At 45.6% G+C, this 19,691-nt stretch overlaps 1 protein-coding gene across 5 annotated transcripts in view; it reads right to left on the minus strand.

Annotated features, from left to right (window-relative positions):
• ptpn4a (protein tyrosine phosphatase non-receptor type 4a) overlaps positions 1-19,691 on the minus strand; it is a 363,683-nt gene that overhangs the window by 175,705 nt on the left and 168,287 nt on the right. For all 5 annotated transcript variants that reach the window (XM_087989323.1, XM_043694230.2, XM_087989326.1 and 2 more), the window contains 4 exons: positions 18,466-18,508; positions 18,299-18,377; positions 10,195-10,239; positions 4,466-4,518 (listed from right to left, as the gene is read on the minus strand). In XM_087989323.1, coding sequence (XP_087845449.1) covers positions 4,466-4,518; positions 10,195-10,239; positions 18,299-18,377; positions 18,466-18,508 — 220 coding nt within the window. The remainder of the gene's footprint in view (positions 1-4,465; positions 4,519-10,194; positions 10,240-18,298; positions 18,378-18,465; positions 18,509-19,691) is intronic.

The raw sequence follows: 19,691 nt of genomic DNA on the forward strand, positions 1-19,691 counted from the left end.
AGAAAGCGAGAGAGCGCGCAAGAGAAAGCGAGAGTGCGCAAGAGAGCGCGCGAGAGCGAGCTAGAGAGCGAGAGAAAGATAGAGCGAGAGAAAGCGACTGAGAGCAAGAGCGAGAGAGCGCGCGCGTGCGAGAGAGAGCGCGCGTGCGAGAGAGCGCGCGCGTGCGAGAGAGAGCGCGCGTGCGAGAGAGAGCGCGCGTGCGAGAGAGAGAGAGCGCGCGTGCGAGAGAGAGAGAGCGCGCGTGCGAGAGAGAGAGAGCGCGCGTGCGAGAGAGAGACAGCGCGCGTGCGAGAGACAGCGCGCGTGCGAGAGACAGCGCGCGCGAGAGAGAGAGGGCCCGCGCACGCGCGGGAGAGCGCGCGAGAGAGAGCGCGCGCGTGCGAGAGAGAGCGCGCGCGTGCGAGAGAGAGCGCGCGCGTGCGAGAGAGAGCGCGCGTGCGAGAGAGAGCGCGCGTGCGAGAGAGAGCGCGCGTGCGAGAGAGAGAGAGCGCGCGTGCGAGAGAGAGAGAGCGCGCGTGCGAGAGAGAGCGCGCGTGCGAGAGACAGCGCGCGCGAGAGAGAGAGGGCCCGCGCGCGCGAGAGAGAGCGCGCGTGCGAGAGAGAGCGCGCGTGCGAGAGAGAGCGCGCGTGCGAGAGAGAGCGCGCGTGCGAGAGAGAGCGCGCGTGCGAGAGAGAGCGGGAGAGCGCGCAAAAGAAAGCGAGAGAGAGGCGCGTGCGCAAGAGAGAGCACGCGCGCGAGAAAGAGAGAGAGAGTGAGCGCGCGAGAGAGAGAGAGCGAGAGAGCGCGCGAGAGAGAGAGCGAGAGAGCGCGCGAGAGAGAGAGCGAGAGAGAGAGAGAGAGCGCGCGCGCGTGAGAGAGAGCGAGAGAGCGCGCGCGAGAGAGAGAGAGAGAGAGAGAGAGAGCGCGCGCGAGAGAGCGTGCAAGAAGGACAGAGCGCGCGAGAGAGAGAGCGCGCGAGATAGCGCGCAAGAGGGAGAGAGTGCGCAAGAGAGAGAGAGAGAGCGCGAGAGCGAGAGCGAGAGAGTGAGAGAGCGCGAGAGAGCAAGCGAGTGAGAGCAAGAGTGAGAGAGCGAGCTAGAAAGCGAGAGCGAGAGACAGAGCGAGAGTGTAAGAGAAAGCGAGAGCGCGAGAGAGAAAGCGAGAGAGAAAGCGAGAGAGAAAGCGAGAGAGAAAGCGAGAGAGAAAGCGAGAGCGCGCAAGAGAAAGCGAGAGAGCGCGCAAGAGAAAGCGAGAGAGCGCGCAAGAGAAAGCGAGAGAGCGCGAGACAAAGCGAGAGTGCGCAAGAGAGCGCGCGCGGCGAGAGAGAGCGCGAGAGCGAGCTAGAGAGCGAGAGAAAGATAGAGCGAGAGAAAGCGACTGAGAGCGAGAGCGAGAGAGCAAGCGAGAGCGAGACAGAGCGAGAGTGCAAGAGAAAGCGAGAGCGAAAGAGCGCGATAGAGACCACGATTGAGCGCAAGATCGCACGATCAGATCGAGAGAGAGCGCGGGAGAGAGCGCGGGAGAGAGCGCGGGAGAGAGCGCGGGAGAGAGCGCGGGAGAGAGCGCGGGAGAGAGCGCGGGAGAGAGCGCGGGAGAGAGCGCGGGAGAGAGCGCGGGAGAGAGCGCGGGAGAGAGCGCGGGAGAGAGCGCGGGAGAGAGCGCGGGAGAGAGCGCGGGAGAGAGCGCGGGAGAGAGCGCGGGAGAGAGCGCGGGAGAGAGCGCGGGAGAGAGCGCGGGAGAGAGCGCGGGAGAGAGCGCGGGAGAGAGAGAGGGAGAGAGCGCGGGAGAGAGAGAGAGAGAGAGAGCGCGAGAGAGAGAGAGAGAGAGCGCGCGAGAGAGAGAGCGCACGAGAGAGAGAGAGCGCGCGAGAGAGAGAGAGCGCGCGAGAGAGAGAGAGCGCGCGAGAGAGAGAGCGCGCGAGAGAGAGAGAGCGCGCGAGAGAGAGACAGAGCGCGCGAGAGAGACAGAGCGCGCGAGAGAGACAGAGCGCGCGAGAGAGACAGAGCGCGCGAGAGAGACAGAGCGCGCGAGAGAGACAGAGCGCGCGAGAGAGACAGAGCGCGCGAGAGAGACAGAGCGCGCGAGAGAGACAGAGCGCGCGAGAGAGACAGAGCGCGCGAGAGAGACAGAGCGCGCGAGAGAGACAGAGCGCGCGAGAGAGACAGAGCGCGCGAGAGAGACAGAGCGCGCGAGAGAGACAGAGCGCGCGAGAGAGACAGAGCGCGCGAGCATGATAGAGTGCAAGAGCGCGCGAGAGAGCGCGCGAACAAGAGAGGGCGCCAGAGGGCAAGGGCGCCAGAGGGCAAGGGCGCCAGAGGGCAAGGGCGCCAGAGGGCAAGGGCGCCAGAGGGCGCGCGAGAGAGAGAGATGAAGAGAGGGAGAGAGCAACAGGATAAGACACACACACACACACACACACACACACACACACACACACACACACACACAGAGCGACAGAGAGAAGAGAGACACAGCAAGCAAGAGAGATTGAAACACACACAGCGAGAGATATATACACACACACAGTGAGAGAGACAGACACAGACACAAACACAGCGAGAGTGAGAGTCCGAGACAGACACATAGCGAGAGAGACAGACACACGCAGCGATAGAGAGAGAGAGAGGCACACGCAGCGAGAGAGGCACACGCAGCGAGAGAGGCACACGCAGCGAGAGAGGCACACGCAGCGAGAGAGGCACACGCAGCGAGAGAGGCACACGCAGCGAGAGAGGCACACGCAGCGAGAGAGAGGCACACGCAGCGAGAGAGAGGCACACGCAGCGAGAGAGAGGCACACGCAGCGAGAGAGAGGCACACGCAGCGAGAGAGAGGCACACGCAGCGAGAGAGAGGCACACGCAGCGAGAGAGAGGCACACGCAGCGAGAGAGAGGCACACGCAGCGAGAGAGAGGCACACGCAGCGAGAGAGAGGCACACGCAGCGAGAGAGAGGCACACGCAGCGAGAGAGAGGCACACGCAGCGAGAGAGAGGCACACGCAGCGAGAGAGAGGCACACGCAGCGAGAGAGAGGCACACGCAGCGAGAGAGAGGCACACGCAGCGAGAGAGAGGCACACGCAGCGAGAGAGAGGCACACGCAGCGAGAGAGAGGCACACGCAGCGAGAGAGAGGCACACGCAGCGAGAGAGAGGCACACGCAGCGAGAGAGAGGCACACGCAGCGAGAGAGAGGCACACGCAGCGAGAGAGAGGCACACGCAGCGAGAGAGAGGCACACGCAGCGAGAGAGAGGCACACGCAGCGAGAGAGAGGCACACGCAGCGAGAGAGAGGCACACGCAGCGAGAGAGAGGCACACGCAGCGAGAGAGAGGCACACGCAGCGAGAGAGAGGCACACGCAGCGAGAGAGAGAGAAACACAGCAACAGCATAGAGACACACAGCGAGCGAGCGACAGACAGACATAGACACACATACAGCGAGTGTAAGAGAGAGAGAGAGGGAGAGAGAGAGAGAGACAGACAGAGAGAGAAAAAGAGACACACACAGCGAGAGAGAAAGAGAGAGGGACGACAGACACACAGCGACAAAGTGCGCGCGACACAGCAGGGGGAGCGCGTGCGCAGACGGATGAGTGAGTGGATGGAGCACACGCGCGGAGGGACGGGCAGAGAGCACACACCTAGAGCCTAGGGAGCTAGTGGAGAGCATAGGGAGCGAGCAGAGAGACAGCAGAGCAGGCATAGAGCGCCCGCAAGACAGGGGTGTGGCTGGTGAACGTGCGTGGGAAGCCAGTGGAGTGAGCGAACAGTGCACATGGAGAGATGGGTGAACGGACGGAGAGCCAGTGGAGTCGGCGATGAGACGGGGGAAGCAGGCGGACCGCACATGCGAGCCAGAGAAGCGGGCATTGAGCACGCGTGAGCGGGCTGAGAGAGTGCGCGAGACTGGAGAGTGGGGGAGGGTGCAGGCGAGACGCTGGGGAGTAGGCGCTTGGGCGAGACGTGGGAGCAAGGCGACAGTGAGCGAGTTGGGGGTGGGAGGGGTAAGCATGAGCAAGGTGGGGGAGTGTTTGCATGTAAAGAGAGCAAGACAGACACCAGAAGTGTGAGAGAGTGTCAGACAACAGCAATTACTATCAATACACCAGACAATCATTTGCATACACAGAGTGAATCCATGCTTCCAAATTGTATTTACATCGGGAAAAGGAAGAAATAAAATAAACAAAAACAAACAATGCAAGTAGGAATGCCACCTATACAACAGAAGGCCTACTTTGTGAGATGTGCAAGTGAAAGCAGATCAGACTAATGATATGTTGATTGCAGAGTACAGTTGTTGAAAGAGAATGAATTATTCAATAGTGATGTTGACAATGTAGTGGTAGAGAAGATCTGAGGCAGGAAACAGCTGCTATTGCCATGGAACAAAAAATAAAAATGAAGACCAAAATGAAGTTATAACAGCAGAATGTAAAAGTGCCTTCCACAAAGAACCCAAAGTGATAAGTATATACTTACACTGAACAGAGTAAGAAGCCAGGAGGGCTGCAATGTTGTATGGACAAGGCAACCTAGAAAAAGGAACAATTGAAAAATAGTGCTTATGTACTTAACAGTAATTAGACATTTGAACATCCTTAGATTAGGCCAGAGGTTTCCAAAATTTTCAAAATTCTGTTCAAATTTTTTTTCCCCTTTTCACAAGATTTTTTGCTAAGAGCTATTTTGCAGAGTTTAATGTCGTTAGTTGTAAAAATAATGTTGAAGTGGATTGGGGTTGGAGGATTAGGAGAAGAATTCAGAACACATCAAAACATTCACCTTGCCTTCATCACAGAAGGGCAGCACCATGGCTGGCACTGCTGCCTTACAATGCCAGAGACCTGGGTTCAATTCCAGCTTTGGGTGATTGCCATGAAATTCGCACATTCTCTGTGTCTGCGTGGGTTTTCTCTGGGTGCTCCAGTTTCCTCTCTCAGTCCAAAGATGTGCAGGTTAGGTGTACTGGCTGTAGTGCCCAGGGTTGTGTAGGTTAGGTGGATCAGCCATGGGAAATGCAGGGTTACAGGAGGGTGAGTCTGGGTGGACTGCTCTTCAGAGGGTCAGTGTGGACTCGATGGGCTAAATAGCCTACTTTCACACTGTAGCGATTCTATAATTAGAAGTTGTCTCAGGGACCAGCACATTTTATTGCGGTATTCTGGAGATTCCGCAGATATATCTGTCATCATACCTGAAGGAGCCTTACATAACTATGCTCCAATGCTTGTAACAGTATTCCATTAGTATTGTACCAGAAGGAACTCTGATCGGTTCAATTCTAAAATCAGCAGTGATTCAATGCCCTATTAATGCACCTCTGCTGAGTATTGAGGTCACACAGACAATGCTTCTTTCTGTTCAGGCCATCATCAGTGTGGCCTTAAACAGTTCCCAACCCCACCCACTTTGGAATCCTACCCTCTTAGCCAAGTTAGCTGCCCAATAACCTAACAAACTTGCCACTGGATACAAATGAATAATAAAAACAGTTGATCAGAATTCCTTTGTTTTTATAGGAAGAGGTTTGTTTAGTTTCTCTTCACCGTTCTTCTCTCCACCCTACCTACCCCCTCAGAACCACAAGTAGTGTAATTCAGCCAGGTTTCATTTGATTAAATCTCTTCAAACTCAATAGAACTCAAGTATAACTCGACTAATCTTAAACTATTCCAAAAGAAAACCAGCGTTCGAGTTGCGATGACAGGAGACTTTTGAATAGTAATACTCTTCCAAATTGGAGGAAAGCCATTTTGATGGTATGAGGCAAGAACTTTCAAAAGTTGACTGGGGGGGGGGGAAATGTTTGCAGGTAAAGGGATGGCTGGAAAATGGGAAGCCTTCAGAAATGAGAAAACGAAGAGTCCAGAGACACGATATTCCTGTTAGGGTGAAAGGCAAGGCCTGTAGATGTAGGGAATGCTGGATGACTAGAGAAATTGAGGTTTTGGTAAAGAAAAAGAAGGATGTGTCAGATATAGACAAGATCAATCAAACAAATCCTTAGAAGAGTATAAACGCAGTAGGAGTAAACTTAAGAGGGAAATCAGGAGGGCAAAAAGGGGAAAGGAGATACCTTAAGCAAAGAGTGTTAAGGAGAATCCAAAGGGTGTTTATAAACACCTTAAGGACAAAAGCGTAACTAGAGAGTGAATAGGGTCTCCCAAAGATCAGTAAGGCAGCCAATGTGTTGAACTGCAAGAGAAGGGGGGGAAGATACTAAATGAGTATTTTTCATTAGCGCTTACTGTGGAGAAGGACATGGAAGATATAGAATGTGGGGAATAGATGGTGACATCTTGAAAAATGTCCATATTACAGAGGTGGTGGTTCGGGATGCCTTAAAACACACAAAAGTAGATAATCTCCAGGACCTGATCAGGTGTCTCCTGAAACTCTGTGGGAAGCTAGGGAAGTGATTGCTGGGTCCGTCGCTGAAATTTATACCATCGATAGTCACAAGTTGAGTGTCTGAAGACTGGAAGTTGGCTAATGTGGTGCCACTATTTAAAAAAGGTGGCAAGAAAAAGCCATAGAACTCCAGACCGCTGAGCCTGATGTCGGTAGTAGGCAAGTTACTGGAGGAAATCCTGAGGGACAGGATTTACAGCATTTGGGAAGTCAAGGACTGATTCAGGATAGTCAACATGGCTTTTGCGTGGGAAATCATGTCTCACAAACTTGACTGAGTTTTTTGAAGAAGTAACAAAGATGAGAGCAGAGTGGTGGATGTGGTATATATGGACTTCAGTGAGGCATTCGACAATGTTCCTCATGGGAGACTGGTTAGCAAGGTTAGATCTCATGGATAACAGGGAGAACTAGCCATTTGGATACAGAACTGGCTCAAAGGCAGAAGGCGGTGGGTGGCACGGTGGCACAGTGGTTAGCACTGCTGCCTCACAGCGCCAAAGACCCGGGTTCAATTCCCGCTTCAGGCGACTGACTGTGTGGAGTTTGCATGTTCTCCTCGTGTCTCCGTGGGTTTCCTCCCACAGTCCAAAGATGTGCAGGGCAGGTGAATTGGCCATGCTAAGTTGCCCGTAGTGTTAGGTAAGGGGTAAATGTATGGGTGGGTTGCGCTTCGGCGGGGCGGTGTGGACTTGTTGGGCCGAAGGACCTGTTTCCACACTGTAAGTAATCTAATCTAATCTAATCTAACAGAAGAGAGTGGTGGAAGGTTGTTTTTCAGACTGGAGTCCTGTGACCAGTGGAGTGCCACAAAAATCAGTGCTGAGTCCACTATTTTTCATCATTTATATAAATGATTTGGATGTGGACACAGGAAGTATTGTTAGTAAGTTTGTAGATGGAGATGTAATGGATATCGAAGTAGGTAAGCTCAAAGTACAACAGGATCTTGACCAGATAGGCTGAGGAGTGGCAGATGGAGTTTAATTTAGATAAATGTTAGAAGCTGCAAAGGAAAAGCAAATCAAAGCAGGATTTATACACTTAGTGGTAAAGTCAGAGGGAGTGTTGCTGAACAAAGAGACCTTGGAGTGTAGGTTCATAGCTCCTTGAAAGTAGAGTCGCAGGTAGATAGGATAGTGAAGTCTGCATTTGATATGCTTTCCCTTGTTGGTCAGAGCATTGAGTATAGGATTTGGGTGGTCATCTTGTGTCTGTACAGCACACTAGTTAGGCCACTGTTGGAATATTATGTGCAATTCTGGTCTGCCTCCAATCGGAGGGATGTCAAGAAATTGAAAGGGTTCAGAAAGGATTTACAAGGATATTGCCAAGGTTGGAGGAATTGAGCTTTAGGGAGAGGCTAAATAGGCTGGGGCTGTTCTCCCTGGAGGGTCGGAGGTGGGAGGTGACCATATAGAGGTTTATAAAAGCATGAGGGGCAAAAAGCATAAGGTGAATAGTCAAGGTTTTTCTTCCCCCAGAGTAGGGGAGTTCAAAACGAGAGGTCATAGATTTAAGGTGAGAGGGGAAAGATTTAAAAGGGACCTGAGGGGTAATGTTTTCATAGAGGGTTGTGTGCATATGGAACGAGATGCCAGAGGAAGTGGCATTTGCAGGTACAGTTAGAACATTTAAAAGACATTTGGACAGGTACATGAATAAGAAAAGTATAGAGGGATATGGGCCAAATGGGACTAATTTAGTTTTGGAAACCTGGTTAGCATGGACAAGTTGGAGCAAAGGATCTGTTCCCGTGCTGCGTGACATGATGACTCTAAAATCAGTTTCAAATGTAGAATCACAACAAGCATTTTTATTAACAAACCTTGCATTAACAATGAAGTTTTTTTTGAAAAGGAATCAATAATAAAATGGTGAATGAAAGTAACAGAGTTTCAATTAGTTTTTGCCATTTTTTCTGCAAAGTAATTTCTACTTTCTCATCACTGTAACTGCCTTGTCAACCCTGTACTTGAGCTTCAAATATTAACCTGAAAACAAAAGAAAACACATATTTGCACTCATCAGGCAACACCAACTTGTCTTCCTTTGATTTGCTCAAGCAGCTGACTCCATTTTCTGATCACTGAGAATCAATAGACCACACACTGCCTCACCACCCAACTGTGAATCACTTAGCTTTTACACTTCAATAAAAAATTAATCAGCAAATGAGCAAGGTGTTAAGTGACCAACCGAGCGGCGCCCAAACCGAGCTCAGCAAACAGCCTTGAGCCAAAGAAGGGTAGAATTATGTTCCCTAACAGTCATGGTTTGTCATTTTTTCTACAATAGTGCAGAAAAGCAATCAAAATGCTCTAAATACTTGACAGAATTCCCATAAAATCAGCAATCTAATATCTCATAATCTAGTATTCTAAATCAATATACAGAGGAACCTTGACTATCCGAACGACATGGGTGAGTAGTATTTTGGTCGGATAATCAAATGCTCGGATCATCAAATGTTTGGATAACATAGTTTAGCCAAGCATCAGGACCTTGTGATCTTGTTCGGATAATCCGAATTTCGGATAATCGAAGTTCCTCTGTATATTGTAATAATCCCAACTGATGTTATCACCAGACAGGTCAGATCCCGGACTGAAACGTAGCTTGACAGATTATTTTTAATTTAACAATGTATTACTTCCCCGCAACACAACAAAACTGAAGTTTATTGTGCAAACAAAATGGAATAAACTATTACATATAATGTACACATTTGAAATTTCAAAACACAGTAAAAATTCAATTCCGCTCATCCCAACACCATCACATTATTAGTATTCCAAGCAGAGTTCGCTTCTTTATCATATCTGAAGGTTTATCTTGACGATTTATCTCCATTGTCAGTCTTGAGTGTTTGATAGTCTCTTCCTTGAGTATTCACACAATTGAACAAAGGCTTTTCCAACTTTGATTAACCCCTAACCAAACACTTCTGGTCTGGAGGTTTCAAACTAAACTCTTACTCTGAAGTAACTTATTTTCTGCAGCTATTGCTTCTTTTTTCAGGAGAAACTCTTATTACTACCACCAGATCTCTGAAATTAACCCAAACTCTTTGCAACCTATGGGTTTCTTCTTTAAGTAAGTAAAATTCTGATTCTTCTAATTGAAAACAAGCTAATGCTCTTCCATGTTTATTCTGTCCACTTGTAAAACTGTCCTGATGCAAAGACATTCCCATTATCACTGCAAGAACACATACTTTCATACTGATTGAAAACAAAACTGTGGCTCCAGAAATATGCCATGTTAATCATTAAATCTTTCATACCTACATACCAAAACCCACATGTATCTAGTTTATACTTAACGTACCTTACATCACAATATACAACAAATTAAATTACACAACTATTGATGGGAGCCCTGTAGAATAACAGAATGCTGACAATAGAACACCTGCGACAGGAGATTATGATTTACAACAACAATGTAAAAATTAAAGATTGTCCCAGAAGTGCACAATGTCCCAAAGGATTTACATAGTAGCAGCAGGAGAAACAGGAAAGACAGCCTAGTCTGTGCTTGAGATTAATGATTTAATATCTGGGACGAAATATGGGATTTTTTTCATAAAGCAAAAGGAGAAGACCCTTATAAAGGAGCCTTCTGACAAAACCAAAATAATTGCTCCAATGTATATTTGGTATCCAGATCACAATGATAAAGATTTGGTCCACCTTATAGCCTTCAGATACTGCAATTATCACCTATAACATGTTTATTCTTTAGGCCACAGCTTGCTAAAATAACATCTTCTAAGATACAAGAATGATGCTTACCTTCCACTAAGAATATCTTGTTTAAGTTGCAGAAAATATTGGTACCTTAAGAAGAAATAAAAATGCACATTTTAGTCCACACAGCATAGTGCAAAATACACAATGAAGTATTTTCCACTGGTAATGATAAACATGTTTATCTTCAGCTATGAAGAAATTTAGTAGATAGCTTAAATTCACAAAAAACAAATTGCAATCACAATTAATTCATTCATCCGATTATACCTGAAGGTAGTTAGCTTTTACCCAAATTAACTAAGTTAACAACTGGATTAATTTTTCAAAAGGTCTGTACAATTGCTGGAACTTTCCATAGATCAGGTCCAATTATTAAAGCTAACTTTATTCTAAACCTTAGGCAAAAATGTTTCCTTTGACATTTACAAATTCATTGAATTTTGAAAACATCCTCTAGGTTGATCCATAACGTCTAGCCTAGTGTTAAATTTCCTGATTTTGAACTGTCAAACTATAATTTCTCATTCTCACTACTGCAATGAATCATTATAATATTTTTCCTAAAGCTTTCATATACCCTCCAGAACTGTCAGCAAATTATAAACAACACCAGCTTAACAAGTGTTGTTTTAAGGTATTTGCCCTAACAGCAGTGGTTTAATAATGGCAGTAGAAGGATACATACCAACAGTTATTAAATAACTTTTTTTTTAAAACTTTAAATAACACTGGCCTCTTGCCCTGATCAATCCTCTGAAGCATGAGCCTCACAAGAAAGCAATCTAGCTTCCCAGCTGGTTATGTGCATCTCAAAGAATATTTCATACATCTCAACACACAAACAGTTACAACTTATCACTTTCTCTTTGCACAGCATGTAGACATAGAATCAGACAGCACAAAGGTGGTCATTCAGCATCCTGTGGCTAGGTTGACAATTCAGTTAGTTACACTCCGCAAATCGTTCTCTGTAGCTTAGCATATATCTCCTTTTACCCAATTGTCTTTTGAAACTGACTGAATCCCATTCCCCTACCCTTGAGCAGTGCATTACAGATCATAATCATTTACGCATAATGATGTTTTACCTTTTGATTCTTTTGCCACACTGGATGTGCTTAGTTCATCCATGAGAACATGCACATACACAAGAAAAATAGTCTCGAAAAAGCATTTACATTTCATGTGAAAACATGATCAAACATAGAAAACCTTTAAACCGATCAACACTCAGTTCCTTCACTATATACAGTGGCCAAAGAGGTGGGTTTGAAATAGATGTCAGTGTTCAGATCTCCGGCAACGGACTCAACACGGACATCTATTTCAAACCCAGTGACTCCCACAGCTACCTGGAATAAACCTCCTCTCACCCCTCCTCCATTATTCCCAACTACTCTGCCATATCCGCTCCCAGGAAGAGCGATTCTACTTGAGGATATTCCAGATGGCCTCCTATTTCAAAGACTGCAATTTCCCCTCCCACGTGATCAACAATGCCCCTCAGCACATCTCATCCACTTTGTGCACCTTCGCCCTTGAACCTGACTCCTCTAACTGCAACTAAGATAGAACACCCCGGTCCTCACCTTTCACTCCACAATTATGTGGATATAGCGCATTACCCTTTGCCATTTCTGCCACCTACAATCAGACCCCACCACCAGAGACATATTTCCCTCCCCATCTACGTTCTGCAGAGACCATCCTCTCTGACTCCCTCATTCCCCGGCAGCTTGCCCTGCTGCCACACAATGTGTGAAACCTGCGCTCACACCTCTCCCCTCCATACAAGGTCTCAAAGGATCTTTTCACATCTGCACATCCACGCACCTCATCTACTCTGTCCATTGCTCTCAATGTGGTCTCCTCTACATTGTGGAGACGTAACGCCAAACATTTCAGAGAACATCTCTGAACATAAGCATCAAACAACCCCACCACCCCGTGGATAACCACTTCAACTCCACCTCTCACTCCACCAAGGACATGCAAGTCCTGGGCCACCTCAACCGCCAAATCTAAGCCACCAGCCGACTGAAGGAAGACGACTCATCTTTCACCTTAGGACTTTTCAACCACATAGCATCAACACAGACTTCACTGTTTCCAAACCTCCCTCCCCCCACTTCACCCCAGATCTAACTCTCCAACTCGGCATTGCCCTCATTACCTGTCCATCTTCCTTCCCACCTATCCACTCCACCCTCCCACTGACCTATTACAATCACCCTTCACCTGCATCTACCTATTGCCTTCCCAGCCCCCTTGCCCCCTCCCCAACATTCCTAATTAAGGGCTTACACCTAAAACGTTGACATTCCTGCTCCTTGGATATGTACAGTCCAGTATATTTCTTTGATCTCACTAGCTAAGATCCAAGACTTTGCAAATTTAAATTAATGATGATTATACAACACAAGTGCAAAGATTTCACATAGTTGAAATTCCTACGTACAAATATCTGCAGTATTACTAACATAACCTACTTCCCTGATATTACCCGTGCATCACTTTGTCTGCTGAAATCCTACTCTTCCTACCACTAGACTTGATTACACCAAAGCATTCTTGTTTACCCTCTTATATTTTTCCTTCTGCAGATTTGAGATTTTTCAGAACCCTGCTGTCTACATACTGGCGTGCACGAAGTTCCACTTGTCAAAATTCTGTGTTGACAAATATACGTTGATTCCTGGTCAAGCAACATCTCAATTTCAAAATTAGCATCCTTGTTACCAAATTGCTTCATGCTCTTCCCATCCCCAACAACCTCAGACCATCATGCACAGGTGCCACTACCACAAGACCTCAATATGTTTGCTCCACAGCCAGGTCAGGCCCACCAGAGGGGACTACACTGTGGGATACAGTCGGGTAGAAGTCCTCAACATTGACCCTCAAAGTCTGAAACTCATCGGGTCTAATGATAAGGTCAAAACTACTGACAGCCTTAAAAGGATTGATCAGTTCTCCTCCAGGTTGAACATCGCAGAGGATGTAGTAAACAAAGTGCACAGAATGTACTCTGAGTTGGAAATATAAATTATTTATCACTAAGTGATAACAGCAGCACTAACTGAATTGGAGTCATAGATGATATTGCTACTAGACTGCACCTGGTCATTGGTGAGCAAAACAAATGAGGGAAAGCATACTTGATTGCGCCCTCATCAACGTAACTGCAGCAGATCCATTTGTTTGTGACAACAATGGTAGATGGGACCACAGTATAATCCTTGTGAAGACAATATCATCCCATTGTGTTCTGTGGCACTGCAACCATGATAAACGGGATAAATGTTGAACAGAACTTGCAAATCAAGTCCCATGCACCCTGAAATTATTCCTGCATGGATCTCCAGAACCAGAAATCAATATGCTGGCAAACCAGTGTGCAGAACCTTCTAGCAGCTGCACAGTCACACAGCAAAAACAGCACATTGCTCAGGACTGGACATTCAAGAACGACCATGGGCATTCACATGTTGGTTGGACAAGAGTATGAAACTTTTGAAAAATGGGATTTGATACTTCTGATAGACTAACTAGCATCATGTGGCCTTTGGGTTAAAATACACAACTGCCCAGCAACAGATTTGAAAACATTTTACATCGCAGTTTTATCAGAAAGCTAAGTGAGAGCAATTTCCCTCAAAACACTATATGCTCAAATTTCCAAAAACCTGCAAGCCACATCTCTCTCTTGCCGAGTAGAAAAGTAACATAAATTCAAAGAACATTCTAACTGAAGCAAAAGATCGAGGACCAAATATCAAATTGAGAATTGATAACATTACTAGAAGGAGTAGACATCTTCCTCTTGACTAGATGTTCCACATCCCTTGTCACCTAAGGTTCCTTCGCCCTACCATCCTTTCCTTGCCTCAGTGGGACAAACCTATTCAGCACTATGAGCAAGTGCTCCCAAAACAACTTCTCATTTCTGTCATGCATTTCCCTGAACATGTGTTCCCAATTTCGGTGCCCCAGTTCCTGCCTAATAGTATTGTAATTCCCCCTCCCCAATTAATACTTTTCCATATCGTCTATCCTATCTCTCTCCTTGACTATAGTAAAAGTCAGGGAGTTGTGATTGATTCCAAAGATGAGGAGTTTGTCCAGGTGCATAAATCCCTGAAAGTTGCCACACAGGTTATAGGGTTGTTCAGAAGGCACAACATGGAGGGCTGAAGGACTTGTACTGCGCTGTAACATTCTATGTTGCCTGGGCCAGGCAGGACATGACCAAGGTTACTACAGGAAGCAAGGGAAGAAATTGCTGCACCTTAGGCGATGATCTTTGCGTCATTACTGTCCACTGGAGTAGTGCCAGGTGATTAGAGGGTGGCAAATGTTCTTTTATTCAAGAACGGGAATAGGGATAATCCTGGGAATTACAGACCAGTCAGTCTTATGTCTGTCACGGGCAAATTATTGGAGAGAATTCTGAGATGCAGGACTTATGACTTATGATTACTTGAAAAACCTTTACTTGACTAGAGATAGTCAGCATGGCTTTGAGTGGGACAGATCATGCCTCACAAGCCTTACTGAATTCTTTGAAGAAAAGTATTCTGCCTGGAGGTCAGTGTTGAGTGGGGTCCTGCAGGGCTCTGTTCCTGGGCCTCTGCTCTTTGCAATTTTTATAAATGACTTGGATGAGGAGGTTGAGGGGGTGGGTTAGTAAATTTGCAGATGACACAAAGGTTGGAGGTGTTGTCGATAGTATCGAGGGCTACTGCAGGCTGCAGCGCGACATAGACAAGATGCAGAGCTGGGCTAAGAAATGGCAGATGGAGTTCAACCTGGATAAATGCAAAGTGATGCATTCTGGAAGGTCGAACTCGAATGCTGAATATAGGATTAAAGACAGGATTCTTAGCAGTGTGGAGGAACAGAGGGATCTGGGTGTGCAAGTACATAGATCCCTGAAAGGTACCACCCAAGTAGATAGGGTTGTTCAGAAAGCATATAGTGTTTTGGCTTTCATTAACAGGGGGATCGAGTTTAAGAGTCGTGAGATTTTGCTGCAGCTCTACAAGTCCCTGGTGAGACCACACTTGGAATATTGTGCCCAGTTCTGGTTGCCCTGTTATAGGAAAGATACAGAGGCTTTGGAGAGGGTGCAAAGAAGGTTTACCAGGATGCTGCCTGGACTGGAGGGCTTGCCTTGTGAAGAAAGGTTGAATAAGCTCGGACTTTTCTCTCTGGAGAGGAGGAAGAGAGGAGACCTGATTGAGGTGTACAAAATAATGAGAGGAATAGATAGAGTCAATAGCCAGAGACTATTCCCCAGGGCAGGATGGACTGTTACGAGAAGTCATTGTTTGAAGATATTAGGAGGAAGGTATAAAGGAGACGTCAGTGGTAGGTTCTTTACGCAGAGAGTTGTGAATGCATGGAATGTGTTGCCAGCTGTGGTGGTGGAAGCAGAGACATTGGGGACATTTAAGCGACTGCTGGACATGCACATGGATAGCAGTGAGTTGAGGGGTGCGTAGGTTAAGTTACTATATTTTACACTAGGATTAAATCTCCGCACAACATCGTGGGTCAAAGGGCCTGTTCTGTGGTGTACTTTTCCATGTTCTATATGACAAAACACATTGATGAAGGTAGAGTAGTGGATGGATTTTAGCAAGGTTCGCAATGGTAGGCCCATTCAGAAAGTAGAGGCATGGGATACAGGGGAATTTGGTTGACTGGATGCAGAATTACCTAGCCCATAGAAGACAGAGTAATACAGATGGAAAGTATTCAGCCTGGAGCTCGGTGACCAGTGGTGCTCGCAGGGATCGCTGGGACCTCTGCTCTTTGTCATTTTTATAAATGGCTTGGACTAAGAAGTGGAAGTGTAGGTTAGTAAGTTTGCCGATGACACAAAGGTTGGAGGAGTGGTAGATAGTGTGGAGGGCTGTTGTAGGTTGCAACGGGACATTGACAGGATGCACAACTGGGCCAATAAGTGGTAGACAGCATTCAACCTGAACAAATGTGAAGTCATTCATTTTGGAAGGTCGAGTTTGAATGTAGAACACAGAGTTAAAAGCAGGAATCTTAGCAGTGTGGAGGAACAGAGGGATCTTGTGTCCACAGATCCCACAAAGTTGCCAAGCAAGTTGATAGGGTTGTTAAGGTGGTGAATGGTGAGTTGATTTTTCATTAGCAAGGGGATAGAGTTTAAGAGTCGTGAAGTTATGCTGCAGCTCTACAGAGTCCTGGTTTGACCACACTTGGAATATTGTGTTCAGTTCTGATTGCTTCATTATAGGAAGATGTGGAAGACTTAGAGAGGGTGCAGAGGAGATTTTCCAGATTGCTGCCTGGACTGAAGGGCATGCAATATGAAGATAGGTTACTGGAGGGAAGGTGGTTGAGAGGCGATTTAACAGAGGTGTACATGATGATGAAAGGCATAGATGGAATGAATAGTCAGAGACTTTTTTTCAGGGCAGAAATGGCTATCACAAGGGGGCTTTAAGGTGATTGGAGGAAGATTTAGAGGTGATTTCAGAGGTAGGTTCTTTACACAGAGTGGTGGGTGCTGGATTGCACTGCCAGCGGTGGTAGTACAAATCAGACACATTTAGGATATACATTTAAGGACTCTTGGATAGACGCATGGAATATAGTAAAATGAAGGGTATGTTGGTTAGTTTGATCTTAGAGTAGAATAAAAGGTCAGCACAACGTCAAGGGCTGAACTTGTACTGTTCCATGTTCTGAACCTCCACTGAATTGCCTCCAATACAACCACATCACTGCAAGTAAGAGGACCAAAATTGTTTGCAATATTCCAAGTGAGATCTCACTAATGCCTTGTACAATCAGCAACCATTTCCTACTTCTACAGTCCATTGCATTGGCAATAAAGGCCAAAGTTTCATTTGCCTTATTATCTGCTATACCTGCACACTGGTTTTCTGCAATGTATATTTGAGAACAACCAGATTCCTACGTGCTGAAGTAGTGAAATTTCTCTCCATTGAGATAATTTCCATTTTAATTCCTCTGACCAAAATGGATAACTTCACTTATTTGATAGACTTCATCTGCCAAATTTTGGCCTATACACCTAACCTATCCATATTCATCTGTAAGTTTTTTACTTATTCATTACAACTTACATTCCCAGCTATTTAGTGCCATCTGCAAATTTGACTGTACACTTCCTATTCCTGCATCCAAGTCATTAATGTAAATTCAAAACAGTTGGGCCCAATCAATGGCACCCCGCAGTTATATACTGCCAACTAGACATATTTTCAAAAACCAAAACAGCCACCTCATTTCCATTTGTGGTTCAACTCCTGCTCCACAGGCGTTGCTCCTTTTTGACTATATTTTTTACTCTCAGTATTCCTGCAAAATCATCCATCTTGTCTGCCTTATTTGTGAATGAACGCATGTTCGGATTTAAAGAGGATATTGGTTAAGTCTACACACTGGCAATTGATAATTCATTTTGCCACTTATTAAAGGATGCATTTGAAATAGTCAGTTTTTGTTTATTTGTTCATTGATGAATCCTGATGAGAGTATGGTTTGCAGACAGACAAATTAACTATCCTAGCAATTTAATTGGCCATTTGAAGTGACTCGTGGAATAATAGTGCTTGATTGCAAGCACACATTTCTCATCAGGATTTTGATAACACTTCAAAACAATCAGTTCTGAAATATCTTGGAATTTTTTTTATTCAATAATGGGTTGAGGGTGTTGCTACCTCAGCCAGCATTTATTGCTTATCCCCAATTGCCCTGCTGGCAGTTAAGAGTCAAACACATTGCTCCAAGGCAGTGGAAAAGTACAACATAAATAGCAAGTACTCGCTTTATGATGCGAGAATGATTCCAAAATTTGTTGCAAAATATGAACATACTTCTTTATTAAACACAATCCATAGGAATTTTTGGTTTAATTGAAAATTTACAAATACTAGGGGGATTTCCAGTACAAATAGTCAAGAGTACAGAAACCTGAAAGTAAATCTGAGCAGCACTCAATTGGACAGGTGAATAAACTGAAATGAGACCAATTGCAATTTAAAAGGTCGTGTTACCACTTGCGTAAATCTTAACCCTACCGTTTTACTTTTCCCTACATCCCACCCTTTCCCTTTTACTTAATTTCAGCACCCACCTTGTGTATTCCTCTTGGAGCTTATTGAGGTCAGTCACAAAAAATTTGACTCTAAAATTCAAGTTATGTGGGGATCCTCCTACAAGTAAAGAGACAGAATTTTACTTCAGAATACGGGACTGATATAACATTTCCAACAACTTTATAAACTAATTGGCTTTACTTACTTTTAAGTTGCTTTCTGACAGATTTGTTTGGGTCTAACCATCGCTGTAAAATATTAAAGAAAATCATTGTTTGAAATCAAGAAAAACAACATCCTGTACTTGACTTACATTCAGCTTATTGTGAAGTGGTTCAGTTCAAAGACAAAGACTACATAGTGGTCTATGATCTAATACTGAAATTACTTTTAATGTAAATAATTGAGAAAATTCATAGGAAACGCATAGTTAGGTGCGTTTCCAAAGTAATTTCTTTGGTAAATGGGTTCACACAGGGACACCAAAATTGTTCGAAAGTTTTTCAAGCATCATGCCTTCACCAGATGTTTTCCTCTGCTGTGCGTCTCCCTTTGCGGAACTGTCCGGAGAATAGGAAAAGGGAAAACCAAAAAGGACGAGATGGATTTTAAGATAGCTAAATAAAGTTTCCATAATTTTAATGCGCAGTTCAAGATATCAATTGTGAAATACAATTAAAATAACATGACTGTAATGCAACATTTAAAAAAAATTATTTGGTAATAAATGGTTTGATAGTTTGCAATTTAATCTTTCCAAAAATGCGTGCTTTTTTTAAACTTGTACCATCACCTGTCCCCAATATACGAGCCCTAAAATGCATTCTCTATGATGGAGATGGAAGAGACCTTGCCCTTGGCCTTGAACCTATTAAGGGTGAACAGCCCACTGTCCATACAGTGAATGATTTGAATTCCCTTGTGCAGGTTTTGGCCAGTGAGATAGAGGATGGTGACATTGATGATGATGAACAGGGTGGGTGCGAAGGTGCAACCCTGCTTGACCCCTCTCTTCGTGGCAGTAGGCTCAGACTCCAATCCACAGTTGCTAAGCAACATGTCATCGTGCAGCAGCTTCAGCATCCTGATGAACTTATCAGAACAACCACAATGTGACAATATCAGCCAGAGAGTCTGGTGGTTAAGGTGTTAAAGGCCTTAGGTCGACAAAGGGCATATGAAGTGGTCATTTTCATTCCTTACAGTTTACAAAGCGGTTTTCCTTCCCACACTGTTCTATGAATCTGAAACATGGACCACCTACAATACACATTTTGAAGCACCAGATACCACCAGGGATCCCTCTGAAAATCCTATGGATCACCTGGGAAGTCAAGCACACTAACATAAGCATCTTGGAGGATGCCAACATAGCATCATCACCAACATAATTCAACAGCAACTCCAATGGACCAGCCATGTCATCCAAAT

The sequence above is a fragment of the Chiloscyllium plagiosum genome, unplaced genomic scaffold, assembly GCF_037043375.1.
Source record: "Chiloscyllium plagiosum isolate Xiang-an unplaced genomic scaffold, Cpla_swu_hap1 HiC_scaffold_7, whole genome shotgun sequence".
In the NCBI taxonomy this organism is placed as follows: domain Eukaryota; kingdom Metazoa; phylum Chordata; class Chondrichthyes; order Orectolobiformes; family Hemiscylliidae; genus Chiloscyllium; species Chiloscyllium plagiosum.